The sequence below is a fragment of the Eleginops maclovinus genome, chromosome 21 (assembly GCF_036324505.1).
Source record: "Eleginops maclovinus isolate JMC-PN-2008 ecotype Puerto Natales chromosome 21, JC_Emac_rtc_rv5, whole genome shotgun sequence".
Lineage (NCBI taxonomy): Eukaryota > Metazoa > Chordata > Actinopteri > Perciformes > Eleginopidae > Eleginops > Eleginops maclovinus.
Window position 1 is genome coordinate 5,992,341 of NC_086369.1, and position 15,962 is coordinate 6,008,302.

The window sequence follows — 15,962 nt, forward strand, 5'->3', positions numbered from 1 at the left end:
TGAATCCCATAAGGAGGCTTTGTAGTGACAAGCCATTTGCAGGAACTAATATTGGCTCCATTAATATTATTATCTTCTGTTATCAAGACAGCAAGGAAGACGTAATGGGGGGAACGTGCACAAGCTTATTAATTTCCACTTTGCCCCCTTTCCTCCAAATGTGACGTATTAGCGGAGCTCCCACGTCTATTCCTTCCTCTGACAGCAGAACATGCGATAACAAAAGCTAACACCATCTCGATTGCTGTCTAAATAAGTCGAATGTTTTTCCCCAAAATGGTGAAATCAGAATAATACCAAGTTTCTCTGTTATTTTGACACATTTTGTCTTTTGCCCTTACTGGTATACTGCTTAAAGGAGGAGGCTGGTCGTATTCTATATCTTATTAATTATCAACAGATCCCATTAAGAGACAATAGCATATCATCCATTATGTCTCGACACTCTTCAACTCTCAAACCTGTCTGTGGCATTCCTATTTTAAACTTCTAATCCTCTGTGATTCATTCAAAAAGCTGGGCATTGTAGCTTTCTGAAACTTTACTTAAACAGCAGGAAATAGCACATTTGACACGTTTCTATTTTCAGCTCCGGAGTTAACCATATTTTGTGTGCTCTTGACTGTTTACAGCTGCAGGACAGTGAATGTGGGAGTGACAAAAACTAAACTACAGCGTGTGGGATCATGGTAATGTAGGAACATGTCACCCAGTGCAACTGTGTGGCTTATTGATGTGTTTTTCATCATTTATGGGCAAAGATGGAGCTGTATGGCACAGAGGAACAAGTGGGGCTATGGATTCACAGATCTCTTAGTATAATCAATTCATTGTTGATTTAGCTTTTACCATGGGATTTGTTGTCAATAAGAAAAATAAAGAATATCGCCAGCGTTAATTCTTTAATAGTACTGACTGAAACACTACTTTTAGGTCATTTACTAGAAGAAATGGAAAGAAATCCATCTTTTTTAAAGCTATTTTAGTGCATGAAGAAGTTCTATGATATGTGTATGTCAAAAAAACCTTTTCATGACATTGCCCAACCATACCATACCAAATTTAGCTGTGACAATGAGAAAATTCACAGGGATGTACACACACCATCGGCCTGAATGGATATCCTGCTTATGACAAAAAAAGATTCTGTGCTCTGTATGAAATAGACAATGAAAAATATAATCTCTGCATCAGATGCCTTGGGAGAGAAAAAAGTCAAATATAAAGACTGCAGAGTTTAGGAATTCATAAATCCCCCCCAAAAACCAAGAGTCATAGAAAACACAACCTCTCAAGCCACCGATGTGACCCAGATGTCGCGTCCATCGTTTAACTATGGCGCTCAGTAACTATGGAAACCCAATTTCCATTACCAAGACAGGAGGAGGAGTAAGAGATGGGGGAATAGGTGAGAAAGGAAATCTGTTGAACGTGTTGAAAGAAAAAGGGGAATTTTAAAAAGCCGGTCAATATCAGTAATTTCTCTTTTCTTTGACATATAAAGCCTCTCCATCCTCTTGGCTCATCGGGGGATTTAAAATACATCTCAGCACAACTCCCAAAGCACAGACTATTTAAACTGAGCCTCTGAATCATTAATCATATTCCTCCATACTCAATCACACCGACTACCAGGTTAGAGGGTCCAGGCTCTGTCTTCCATTAACCAAGCCTGTCACGTCTCTAATCCATGGAGCCCACTCCAGACTCATATCTGAGCAGATAACACACATGGCCATCCTTGATTTATGACTGCTTGTCTCTCTAAAGATGATCCTTTAGGCAGGGAAATGGAACACGAACAAGCTTTTTTCAAGCTGTTGATGGTTGGTAATGTGTAAATAGTGGTTCCATTAGGACAAATCGCCTTCTAATATGCCTTCACAACATTATATTTCACAAATGTTGTTATACTGAAGATGCTTTATTTATCTTTTTAGGATGAGTAATGTAAAACTTTACATTTGCAAGCAAGGTAAGGGAATAATTATGTCTTCCAGGGCAAGAAATACTACATAAGAGGCCAATTAAGAGCTAGGATGTTAGCAATGCCGTGGTTTGGCTTCAGTCATACCTTCAATCAGTACCTTAACCTGGCTGTTAAGACGTGGCAACCCGACACTCCGCCTCTACTGAATAAAAGATACCCAGTTTGCCTTAAGAAACAAAGTTATATCAGAAACCAAATCCTCTGGAAGACATAAACAGGAAAAGGATTTATCAGATACGATCCAACATTGAGATTATGCAGCCTTTTTGCAATTTAGTCTCATCATGTTTTATTAAAAATCACATCTAAAATGTTAAAAAGGAAGACTTGTTTAAGCTTAGACATGCCCTATATTCATTAGTGCTGCTGAATACGTATTGAGGATTACACACACTGCCCTCTGAGTGTTTAACTTTAGTACTATACTCATTATACAGGGTCATAATATCAAGGCAATACACAGGTTTCAAAGTGTAGTATGAGTGAGTCACACTTGATTTGAAGGGGTAGCAAATGAATGCCTAAGGGTTTATGAGAGGTTTAAACGGAGCAGTTATCTGGTGCCTTTAACCGCAAAAATGTTCAATAGCCCAAGAAGTAAATCTCCATGTTAGCACAGATTGCAAAAATACCATTTGTACACAATCTGTGTAGGAGCATGAGTGTTTGTCAAGCTCTGTGATCAATGAGTTGGATCAATGCTTGCTTGGGTGGAAGGTACATGTGATAGAGGTGGCAGACTGAAGACTCGGGAGGACAAAACGCGTATGGAAAATTAAACTCCTTATTTTATAAAGAAACAAAAAAGACAAACCTTAGAAACAATGGTGCATTTATTTGGAGTCATTAGGTCTTTTGACATGGCAGCTATTTGTAAAAATCCAAGAATCTTCTATTAAAAACTGATGATTTTTCATTAAAATATTATTGTTGGATAGAAGCTGGAATTATATCTAATATAAAAAGATGCTGGATTGATTTGGAGTCGATAGCTCACTGCACATTAAAAGCTCTTTATCAAAAAACAGATGAATCTTAGATAGAAAAGGCACCAACGTCTTCTAAAAAGGAGATATTTCCTGCCCAGTGTAATAATACTCTTCTAGATTCATATGGAGTCATAATGTTGTTTTTCGTTTACAGCAAATCCATATGTTTTGACACAATATGTGGTATTGCTATGTTTCTGTAACTCATAACTATTCATGCGTTTGAATCGTTTTAACACATGCACCATGTTGCACACTGAGGCAAATGGGTGTAATTTGTCACACCGGCTGTGTGTCTGGCTGATGGAGTGAGAGCGTGAGCAGGGAGCACGCAGAAAGGGAGCCCGGCCTCCGCAAAGACTGCAGTGGGGAAGTAGGCACAGCGAGTGAATTAACTACAGAAATGATTGAAAAGGCCCGAGAAGCGAATTGAGCTTTATGGACATCCATTATTGAGTTGAAGCACTGGGAAGAACATGACAAAATTGGATGGAGAAGGGGAAGAATAGCAAGGTCGACAGGATGGGAAAATGGCTAGGAGGCCAGGGATATAGTAGGGGATAAGAGAGGGAGTTGTGAGGGTGTTACATCAGACATTTACAAAAGCAAAGAGGTTGATTTGACACATTAAACCAAGGGAGAAAAAGGACATGAAATAAGTTGTGAGGGGTATTCAAATAAAGAATGCACATTGTCTCACTCTGCAACACTCACATACTGGCATGAGTTCTTGACCATTGTGCCTGTTGGCTTTTTTTGGCAGGACATAATATTTCTTTTACAAGCAACAACAAAAAGTCTCATTGCTTTTTGAGTATTGATGAGAAGGTGAAACACAGAATTCTGTATTTGGACCCAAAAAAAGCCAAAGTACTGTGTTCAAATCAAAGGTATTCGTCCTTGCCTGGAATGAAAGGCACCACACAGCTTACACAGTTATCACTCACACCAACCTGTTGGCTTTAATATCTATATCACCCTGCTGATCACAGCACAATAGCACATGCTAATATGATGGAGACAAACAACACCCGGCAAAAATTACTGTGAGATCATGCCCCCATTTATTTGACTAATGCCCCTGTTTTCCATTACCTAAGCTTAGGATGGATGGAGGGAGGGGCAATTTATGCAGGAAAACCTGCTGAATTAGGGCTCTTTTGAAGGCATAGGAAGCTGGTGACAGTCATTGAAGTCCTACATTGATGCCATCAGGGACATCAATAAGTCATGTTGCAAAGCAGGATCCTGAGAACTGATCCAAAGCAGGCTTTGTCCCACCAATCATTCGTTGTTAGACTCAATGTCAGAGGACACTGGCCAGAGCACTGAATCTAAAGTTACACTGGTGGAATAAAAAAACAAACGTTTACTCCTGCTGATTAAATTCTGCATGAAACTTATGCCATGGATACTCTTATACGTCAGGACTTCATTTGAGAAGAACCATATTGCTTAAGGCGTACAAATCAATCATACTGGAGCACTTAGTGGGTGGTAGAGGGGGCTACTCACCAAGGAGGATTGGACATTTATCTTTCTTTCCTGGGGGTCACCTCATGCTACATGCTATGGAGAACGATGTAGCTTACATGTACAGTGACAGTCTGCCAGTGAAGCGTGCTGGAGCGAGGCATCATCAGCAGGCAGCTGGCATTGGCAATATTTGAATTGGATGCTCTACAGGAAGCCAAAAATAGGAGCTGCAAAATCATCCATCAAGAAGGCTCGTGACGGTTCAGGCTGTACTTCTGAACTGTAACTGCTCTGTCATCTCCCTGCTCAGGCAGCATGACAGGGATAAAGGAAGAGCTGTATATGTAGAGGGAACCAAATGCATCAAGGCAATGACAATCGAGCCAAGGTCAAATGTATAAAAGAAAAAAATGTAACACAATGACAAAAACCTCTACTAAATATATTACAAAAAAAGAGGTTTCTGTAATATATATTTATATTTAGGGCGGCAGTGGCTTAGTCTGTAAGGGCTTGGACTGGGGTCCAAAGGGTCGCCGGCTCATGTGCCGATTGAACCAGAAAAATGGAGTGAGCTGGTAGCTGGAGAGGTGCCAGTTCTCCTCCTGAGCCACTGCCGAGGGGCCCTTGAGCAAGGCACCAAACCCTGAAACTGCTCGCTGGCGCCGGGTACCTGGCAGCCTCCCTGCTCTGCCACCTCTCCTGCATATGTGTGGTTGTTTGTGCATGTATATCCTCCCTGTGTGTAAACACTACAGAGTGGGGAAAGAAATTTCCCTGTAAGGGATCAATAAAGTATTTCTCCTTCTCCTTCTCCTTCTCCTTCTCCTTCTCCTTCTCCTTCTCCTTCTCCTTCTCCTTCTAGCTAACTAGTTGTTTTTAATGACATTGTTTTAACCGGAAAGCACAAACAACAATGTACTTCTTATTTAAAAAGGAGAAATTCTGAATCCTAATTATGCTAACCGTTTTTTATTATTACTGTAGAATATCAACTTCCCCCTGAATCTGTGTATCTACGGACCATTTGAAAAGAAAATGAAGAGCTGCTGATTTGACCAATGAACCAGCCTAAATTCACCTGGTTTTCCCTCGTTTATAATAATATCATCGTACCTTCAACCGGACACTGTAGTGCTTCAATGCAAGTGGATATTACGAGTGTTTATGTTTTGAAATAACTTCAGAGAGTTTCGCCCCGCCCCCTCGCTCCAATGGTGATTTGACCCTTTAGAAAGGTAAAAAGCAAAAACGTAAAAAAGAATCTCAGACGCTCTGTCGTTTACTCATTAATTAATGGGATAAACATGCATAACTGATTGTTTGGCAGCCCGTCATTAAACCATAACCTCCCAATAATTAAGGATATCCTCCACACCACCCGGCCGGCCCTCGGTGTACCAAACTGAGCCTCTTATATGCGAATCACAACCACTTCACAGCAGCCGACAACCCACCATGGGATTCTCCCCAAATCCCTCAGGACAAATGGAGAAGGCTTTATCTACAGCGCTCATCAGAATACCAATGAACCTTTATCACATCATACTAGTGCACACATAATGGCTCTGATCCCTCATTCAAAATGAATTCATATCTCACTTTGGAGGAAAAAGGCTGACAGACCCAAATGGAAGTAATCGTAAGCCTTAAATGGGGAGATTTGTAGAAGGTGATCCGAACCTTTAATTTTAAGCTTCAACTTGCTGTCAAAAATAGATCAGATCCATCAGCTTGAGGCAGACAAAAACATTTTATCAGCAGGCAGAATGGAGAGCTGTCCGACTAACTGCTGGCAAAACCGGATTATCACGCCTGGACAGAGCGCTATGGCCCTGACTCATTTCAATAGATCCCCTATAAACAGAACTACGGGCACGACTACCATATCACCACTACTACCATTACAGTCAAATATACAGTATAACTACTACACTACAATGACTATCACCTGTACCATTGTGACACAAAGCAATATTGCTGCAACTGCAAGTAGTTTTACTACTACTTCTAGGTGTCCATGACTCACACTACTGCTAGCACTACAACCACCGATGCTACTACCATACTATAACTTCAACTAAAACTGCAAGTCCTACTGCTAACACTGCTACCTGTACCTCCATGACTACATACTGTATACAACTACCTTTTTATAGGCTACAGATCTCTCTACTACTAGTCCAACTGCTAACCCCACAGATAGTACGGTTGTACAGTGCTACTTCTACGACCATAAGTACTAACACTTCAACTACTACTGTAAGGCGGAGTGCTAACTTCCCTATTCGCTATTTTTATGACTACCTCTACCTCTACTAATTCAACCATTGTCTAGTTTCACAACCCAAGCGCAGATTCTCCTGGGATTCTTCCTATTGTTGAGGCGATTAAACATCCTGGGCGTTTAAATACAGGGTCAACTTTACAGTATTGCACAAACAGACAAATTCCTTTGGTTTGCCCTTGGGTGTGTTTGTCTGCCATTTTGGGCTGAGTGTCAGTCCCGTGAGGGGAAATAGACAGATACAGCACATCCTGTGGCCCGCTGGAACCATCGGGATGGAGGCCTGGATGGGTGGAGTAGTGGAGAGACGGAGTGGGGAGAGCTCTACAGATGCAAGCACTGAGATAAGAGTGAAAGGCATTCGTAACAGGATAATGGCTTCCTGTTGGAACGCTCGTCCACAAATTGTTTGCCGGGTTACGGCAGCTTTGAACAGAGACAAGTTTATCTGAGAATCGGGCGGAAGGGCAATGCGAAAACAAGAACAACAAAGAATACTTGTGCTGTTTACTGGGATAATGATTTAGCTACTGTGACAGCAGCAAAGAATCTAACAGGAAGGAGAAATGTTAAACAGGAAGTTGTCTGGAATTAGCAGAGAACACCAAATTGCAGATACGCAGGTTAACACCAAGTCACAGACACTGCAAATGTTTTCCAATTACCAAGAACTTTAAATTTGTTTAACCACATACCGTTGCAACAGCAGACTATAATCATACAAAACAAGCCAGAGTCAGATTTGGAGGATTACTCAAGCTGTGTGTGCTTATTTACACTTCATACCAATTTGTCTTTCTAGAAGCTGCCTTCAAAACACAATTTGCAAGCAATTACCTTGCTTCTCAGACTTTGCTTCGAAGGGCCAGAAAAAAACTTAATTTGCAAGGAACAAGTACGTTCTTTCAATTGCATTTGGTTTATTATCTCATCAGAACAAGTTTGCAAAAGTCTATAGGGAGTGCAGAAGAATATACTACAACACGGAGGTGACCAGAGGAGGTCTTTTTGCTATCTCTGACACCTGTCGTGATGAGGGATCATCCATCTTGGTTCTCTTCTATCTGCAGAATCCATTCGCTTGCTCGCAGCCTAAGGATCTTAAGGCACATCTGTCTGCTGCAGATGGCTGGTAAAGACTGAGAACTAGGAAATGTCTCTGTATAGCAAAGAGGGCCTTTCAGTTCTGCACACTGTAAAGAGGCAACCCTGATAGAAGTGGAATGAGCCCCAAGGAAACTCAGGCCTCAGCTGTATCTCCGACTCAAAGTAAAAGAGATCAGCAAGCTTTCAGAGACCGGATCGACCTGGACAAAACCAGAAATATGGTCTTAATATAAATATACACAAAGCTAGTCCGCAGTCACGAATCACACTTCCTCTTTTTAGATTGAGCAGCTCCAATGTGACCTCGCTCCACCTCTGCTACAGCTTAAAGCACTTCCATCACAGCAGTCCAGTCCGAGTTTATCACTTGTGTGAGATTAAGGCAGATTTGTCAGAGACAGCCTTTGGCTCCGCTCGCCTGAGGTGGAGCTCGGGGTTGCATACCAGATATCATCAGCCTGGTTAGCTAACCGTCCGGGAGCATGGTGGGTCCCAGGCTGACCTTCATGCTCCATATTCATGTGACATTCTGCGCTGGTGGCATGCCAGAGCTGTGAACACAGCCTTGATCCTGTCTACGGAATTTAAAGCAGCACAGACTACAACTATAACAAGAACTAAGGGGATAGATGCAGAACTCTCATATCAAGATATTAGGTCCCCTCAAGGCATTTTCAGGTTCTCCAGCAATAAAGGAACATTTTTCATCCACCACCAGGAGAGAAAAAGCATATTTAAAAGATCAGATTGACATCGTTTGGATGAGCGCTCATTTGCTTACTTGTTGTGGTAAGCAAATGAGCAAATTTGCTTACCCTCACACAGACAGCTGGGCAACTATACAACACACTTTAACATCCATCCCATACAGTATATTGTGAACACTAAACCACACCATGCAATACCAACCACAAGTCCTTGGGTCCTTAAAATGGCATTGACCTGCTATGTGTTTCACCTATGTGTGTTTTTGGCCCTTCTTTCTGGACGTGTCACACTGTCTTTCATTATCGTTTTTTCAGTAACACTTTCTACAGCGCTAATGTCCAATATGTCTAGCTATCTCCAGAATAATCCATTATATTCTGATAATAACACTACATAGTCATAGTCTATAAGCACGTTTAAATATCCATAATGCTTTTTAACAAATAGAAAGCATTTTAAAATGTGATATATGACCAGGTATTGTAAGATATTGACATTTTTAGGTTAAATGATATGTTTCTTTACTTTACTTATAGCAGAAAATGACCATATCTATATCTGTTAAGATAATAACACATTAAAAAAGGTATGTTTTTAATCCTTTGCACTCTTTTTCTTTTCATAGCATGTAAAACTCCTGTGTGTGTCTTTTTCTATGCTGCTCTAATCGTATTTGTAACATAATATTAGGACTTTCTCCAGACATGTTCTATTTAGACTTTGCATATATAATGCACACTGGCATTCTGGGTCTCTGGTTGCCATCCCAGGACACTCTGTCGATGCCATCGCCCCACCCTGGGGTGTACTCACTCAGCAGCTGGCAGCGCAGGACCTGCAGGCTTGTCTTCATGGTATCATGTGATCCGTTTCCTCCTCCACAGTGCTCATGGTTCTCTAGTAAAGAGAGAGAGAGAAAGACAGATACGGTGAAACTCAACTCTGGTATCAAAATCACATTCAAGCTGTAAGTGTGATATACTGTGATTTAGGTAGAGGAGACACAGAGTCAGAAGGAATTGCAGATACGATTGTGCGTCTTAACCTTGACAGTTTAATCCCTGTAATGACTGCCGTAAAAAAGTTACACAACTCAGAGTGGATAATATGAATTACAACCAAGATTCCATAATAAAAGACCAGGTAGGAGAGAGCCTCAACTTGCTAGGCTTCAAATCAGCGTGGTCATCCTGCAGGCTGGGCTGGCCAGTAAAACCAATTACGTTGCATTAAACATTGACCAGTAAGCCTGGTTCTGAGGACAGCCACTGCGTGTGTGTCAGCCGGACAAATACCCAAGGGTGCTCTTTAGGAGAATGACTCACTGATGGCCTTCTGTGAAATGAAAGAAAGCACACACACATGTCCTTTCACCCCCAGAGATTTGAGTGTGTTGGCCTCCCTCTGTGGAAGAGCCCTTGTGGAACACGGTGCCCACACCAAGCCCCTCTCACAATCAACATAAACAGACACACATTTCTAAAGAAGTCTATTCACACACACACACACACACACACACACACACACACACACACACACACACACACACACACACACACACACACACACACACACACACACACACACACACACACACACACACACACACACACACACACACACACACACACACACACACACACACACACACACACACACACACACACACACACACACACACACACACACACACACACACACACCCTACCTACATGAATAATCTCTTACATGTGAAATTGGATTTGCGCCCCCCAGGAGGAGAGGTCTGGTAACAGGCAACCTGTGATTCTGTAGCGGACGTGTTAGATGAGAGGGACACACAACACAAAGCACAGGGCAGTAGGGTGCTGATCCTTTCATAAGGCTTGATTTTTCAGAAATGCAGCCCCGTTCAGGAGACTGAAGAGGCAACACACCACATCATTTGTCATTTTGGTGCCATTGTGGCAACCTTTCAGCGCTATGTATTCTGTGTGGGCCGATGAATCTGAACTATGCAACCACGGACTATTTTGAAATGGTTGCGTTAGAGGACACATGCCCAAGCAGGAGGAAGAACATGTTGAGTAACACAGATATTAAATGTGGTAAAAATATTGATGTCTGCTAGAGCGTCTGTCTGTCTGTCTGTCTGTCTGTCTGTCTGTCTGTCTGTCTGTCTGTCTGTCTGTCTGTCTGTCTGTCTGTCTGTCTGTCTGTCTGTCTGTCTGTCTGTCTAACTCCACTTTCCATTTACAACAGAGACATAGAGAATAAACTAAATGAAAACAATCATGTGAAAAGGATTAAGGCAGTCCTTAATTGAGATGACAAATTTGTTCCAAAACAGAGCTGCTTGCTGCTCCCCTGCTCTTAAGTCACAGCTTAGACTATAACGGCACAGGATAAGACACAGTAAAGCAAGAGTAATGCATGAATACAGTAATAGCAACAGAATATGGGTTTTTCCCAGCTTCTGAATACATGTCAGTAGATGCAACTATCCCAAAACCATCATGGTGTCCACGATCAATGATCCACCTAATGCTGTAGTGATAGTAGCCCCGTTGCAGCTTCACTCCTATCCCCTGCTTTATTTTTTTCAGCATCATGTTCCTGGCCTAATGAGCTCAATGGCAGGGTGCGAAGAGAGCAGCTGAGCCTTTCCACGGTGATTACACCTCATCAGCGCTGTCAGGCCAGCTCAGCCACATTGACATGCTCTTTAAATTGCAAGGCACAAGGGGTGAGGCCAGGGAAGGGTGGGAAGAGGAGAGATAGTGGCAGGGAAAGTTTGATTTATTCTTGTTATCACAGAGCAGAACAAGGTTTTTTGTTTATAAAAAGGAGGACAAGCATGGACAAAACACGGCTGTTCAATTGTAGCTGCACGCACATGTGCAGGTGAAAGATAATTTGAGAAGACACAGGGTCACGGCACAGACAAAACCCTTGGCAGCAGCGGACAGTGTTTTACTGCAATGCTTAACACTATCCCACCAACGCAGAAACCTCCATTTAATTCTACTACCTCAGACTGTCCTTGTCGCTGCACAAAGGATTTCCTAATGGATGGATGGAGACCATGCATTGAAGCAGACATTACTGCATATAACAAATTGCAGCCCTCTTATTCCTTGTTATGAGAGGTCTGTGTGTGGACCCAGCAGGGGTGCCAACGCACAAAGGGCTTGGAATAAAATGCAGAGTTGTCGGCCAAAAAACATTAGGACTTGCTCAACATCATCCTTTTTACTTTTTTTTTAAAACCAAACTACCAGGATCACATTTTATTGTCTTGCCAATACCTGCAAATACTTCACACCCCAAATGCAGGACCTAGGAGGCATGAATGGGTGGATGCATGTGTGTACGTGGTTGCAGCTATTGCAATTGATGCTTGTTTTAAAGCTGTCTTTTATCAACCATAATACATCCTGTGCAGGAATGCATCACAGCTCCTCTTGGTGTACATGCACAGCTTAGCACTGTACTCATCATTCAGCAGCCTTGCTTTCTACTGGAGAGGGAGAAAAGTTGCATGGCAACTGACATCCACACACGACGACAGCTATCACCATGGCAACCTTAATAGTACATTATATTCAAATTCATTCACAAGGACACTTTGGGGCTCGCACTGAATCGGGGGAAAAAAAGGGGGGGGGGTCATTGACTGAAATTCCCTCTCCCCATTGGCAGAGTGAGAAATCTAGTAACAATATGCTTTTCTCTGGGACTCTGTGCAGGCTTTGTGATTGCGGCCCTGCTGACTGGACCTGGTCCCAAAAAGGCAGCTCTGAATAGTGTGTCTGCAGGGGCCGCAGACTAGAGGCCAAAGCCAAGGTCACCCCAGACGTCACGATGAAATAAGCCTGTCACTCCTGCTCTCTGTGGCCCGAGGCCGCAGGGATAACAATGCTTTTAATTTTGGACTTCCCTCTATTCTGCGGTTATGTATAGGAGTCGTGGCAGCGGGCTGGCTTTTTGCCCACTGAGGCTGCAGCCTGAGAGCTTTTCCATAACGAGAAAGGGGGAGGAGGAGGAGGGAAGGGAAGTGTGGGATGCGACAACGACGATGTGAACTACAGTGTTGTGCTGTCACGCAGGCAACTGATAACTGGACCTCCAATCACAACCGTTCCAACTGATGCTTTTCTTCCGACAGCTTTGATGCCACGCTCTCACGCTTCATTTTATCTCTTTGTTATACTGGAGGGATCTTCTGTCTGAGAGCGGAGGCACTGGCTCAAAAGAGGGGAAGTGTGACGCCGAAACTTGCAGCACAATACAGTGATGTATAAAAACCAAAAAGATCCTCTTTCAACATTTACAGCAGACTTACAGTAGGATCATATTAAAATCTGAAACATCAACGCTGAATTTACTGCATAGAAGCCCAGGCTTGATGTGATCTCAGCCCCATTGAAGTTAAACCAACTTCCTTCATCCCTGCCCTTCCACATCTAGTCAGGGGATACGCTCACACAGAGTGGGCCCATTTTTTGTCTTGATTTACCCTTTGATGGAAATCAGTAAAAAGCCCAATCTTTCCTGTTCTTAACTCTGGGGAGTGTTAACTCCATCTCGGTGACCTGGCAAAAACAACCAACTGCTTGGCCCCAATGATGTGAGACTGTGGATTATTGTGTAACAGGGAAGCTGATTACTGATTATAGCTGTGAACAATTCTGTTATGAAACCATTTTCTTAAGTGGGTGGGTTAAAAACCACTGCAAGTGAGTCATGAGACACTCTTGGGCTTTGATAACTCAATTGTCCAGGCAAGATACACACAACAACTTAATGATTAAGAGTATTGATTCCATGCCACAACAGGCCTAACTTAAATACAAGCAGCTAGAACTACAATTGGTTTCCAGGGAGCTTTCTAATCCTGCCATACCTAATGGCAGCCATATTGCTGAGTCACAGTGGTGAGCTGTGTGCGTGAGCGCTGTCAGTCGTGGAGCTGGGTGGTAAACCTGGCAGAATGAGTTGCTGTTGCTGTGTCATGGAGGCTGGCAGAAGACATGTTATCAATCAGCGCCCTAACTCTCCGCCAGGCAGCAACGCACCGGCCATTAAAAGAACATTAGGCTCCCAGCATGCCGTTCACTCCAAGTAGCAGTCCAGGAGGAGACACATCGCCCTCCCTGTCCCGGTCGGCCACTATACGTAATTATAGTACACAAGTGGGAAACGTGAAAAACTCTGTTAAACTGTAAATGTAAATAAGCACATAAGCCTAGAAAATTATAGTAATTGTCACGGTTTAAAAAATGTACGAACCCAAGCTGACTACAGATGGTGTCCTACATGAAAAAGTAGTGGGTGGAAAATAAAGATAGAATAATGTCAATGAATAACAGGATGAGAATGATGCACAGGTTGCTGTCAGTCAACCTACAGAAACACATCATCTTAAATGTCTTTGAACAGCATGGATTGGTTTGTTCTAACAGAAACTATGTAGGTAGGATGGACGAATCACATATTCCTGACTATTTACGTGAAAAGAACAACCTTTCCCAAACAGAGAGTGATGTCAGAGCAAGTAGTGAAGCGGAACAAAAAGGCAATTCAGATCAAATGTTCAATAAAATAACAAGCATACAGTACATTTCCAGGTATTAAACGGTTAACTTCAACCAGAAAAATGCCTCCAGGTTGAATATCATATGTCTCAGAATACTGGCAGCATGCTTATACAGATAGATTTTATGTGCTCAGGGAGCAAGCTGTCAGCTCACATCCATGTCTTGGCAGTAGTCCTCCCCTGTTAACATATTGCATATGCCATCACAGAGAAAGCAGGACAGTGAATCATTAAAGATGATGCGCTTGTCAATAGTCATTAATGTAGAATCTGTGGAGAACAACACAGGAGTAGAATGAACTATTCTGAGAGTGTCACTCACTTCAATTCAAGACCATTATCATGCCAAAAACACAGAGTCTCTGCTTCCCTCTAACATCACTTCCACAGTGACCAAAAGCTAGCTCTTACAGCATGAATGAAACTCAAAACTTGTTCAGTGGAGAACTCCCACTCGGTAGAGCAGGGCACCTGTGCTCAGGGGCAACCGAGGAGGAGTAGAACAGCATCGCATTACTCAACACACTAAACCGCAGCCAGGACCAATGACTACAGCAATTCATCAGAGGATTCATGGCCAAAGCCCTGTCTGTGGGTGTGTGAGCACATGTAAGACACAGACAGAGAGTAAATGGTAGCCAGCTACAATTCCTGCCCATTTCTACCCCTGCAACAGAGTCTATTAACAGTTTGATGTAAAGAGTTTTACCGCATGAGGTTCCTGCGCTGTTTGGAGCAGGTTTAAGTCAAGTCTCGAGTCCTTTCATCCAACTCAACCCATTTACATAACTCCAGTCAGGATCTCACCAAGTTAATAAACGTTTGCTTTCAATTACCAACAGGAAGGCTATTTTTGTTGTAACCTATGCTTTCTGCCCTCCTGTTTCTTCTTATTTTGTTTTTGTCTGTTTCATTAATGGTCTGTATTAATATGAAATTGAATTAGTAGAATAAATTAAGTTATCCAGGATTCCCAGCTGTCCAGCCCAAATCATGATGATCAGACGAGTGAAGTCTTTAGTAAGTTAGGTCCCAATTTAGGCCAAACGTTTGTGACTTCGTGTGGACTTGAATGAATATTCCAATAGTTTTGGCTTGTGGACTACCGTTTTTAAGCCTTAAATTTGACATTTGTGATGTCGCCAACGCGTTTCTTGTAGAACCAGAATTGGCATAAGAAGGTGGAGCTAAGTACCACCAATTAACTTCTCAAATAATAAGGAAGTCAAGGCTCAAGTCGAGTCCTAAAGGAGTTATTTTTGAGATTCAATGTCAAACTGAGTGTTTAGGTAGTAACATAAAATAGGTCCTATAGTCTCATGTAAATTCAAGCCTTGGTATGTTTCTTTACATTGTCAGAGAAGGTCGGACTCAGACAGTTTTATTGTATAACACTAAGCATTATCATTAGATCGAGGGGAGGCCAGACTGTCTGACAGATGCAGCAGTGGACTGAATCAGTGGAACAAAGAATGAGACAGGTAACAGAGCTTGTGACAGACCTGCATCACCGGAAAGACGACACCACAGACCGAGTATCAAGCACAGCATAGCGCTGTTAGCGGATGCATTTGATTAGCGCTGACCTGACAGGCCAATGGTCAACTGGAAAAAAAGTATTGATGATGTGTTGCTTCAAGAAATCACCCCTATATAATAGAATATCACAACTACATGTGAAGAAAGGGAGTGGGCGACTATAGGCAGAGCACTAAAACTAAAACAGTAGAAACGGGTCGAGAGGAAGTGCCTCATCACAGAGTACATCAATGTATTGAACATCATGGATGAACTGCAGGATGTCCAACACTGAATCCGGTTTGATGG

At 42.5% G+C, this 15,962-nt stretch overlaps 1 protein-coding gene across 1 annotated transcript in view; it reads right to left on the bottom strand.

Annotated features, from left to right (window-relative positions):
* The window catches only part of tmem108 (transmembrane protein 108), a 37,705-nt gene that overhangs the window by 6,331 nt on the left and 15,412 nt on the right, over positions 1-15,962 (bottom strand). The window contains exon 2 of the mRNA XM_063912878.1: positions 9,371-9,454. Within this exon, the coding sequence (XP_063768948.1) occupies positions 9,371-9,410 (40 nt within the window). The 5' untranslated portion in view covers positions 9,411-9,454. The remainder of the gene's footprint in view (positions 1-9,370; positions 9,455-15,962) is intronic.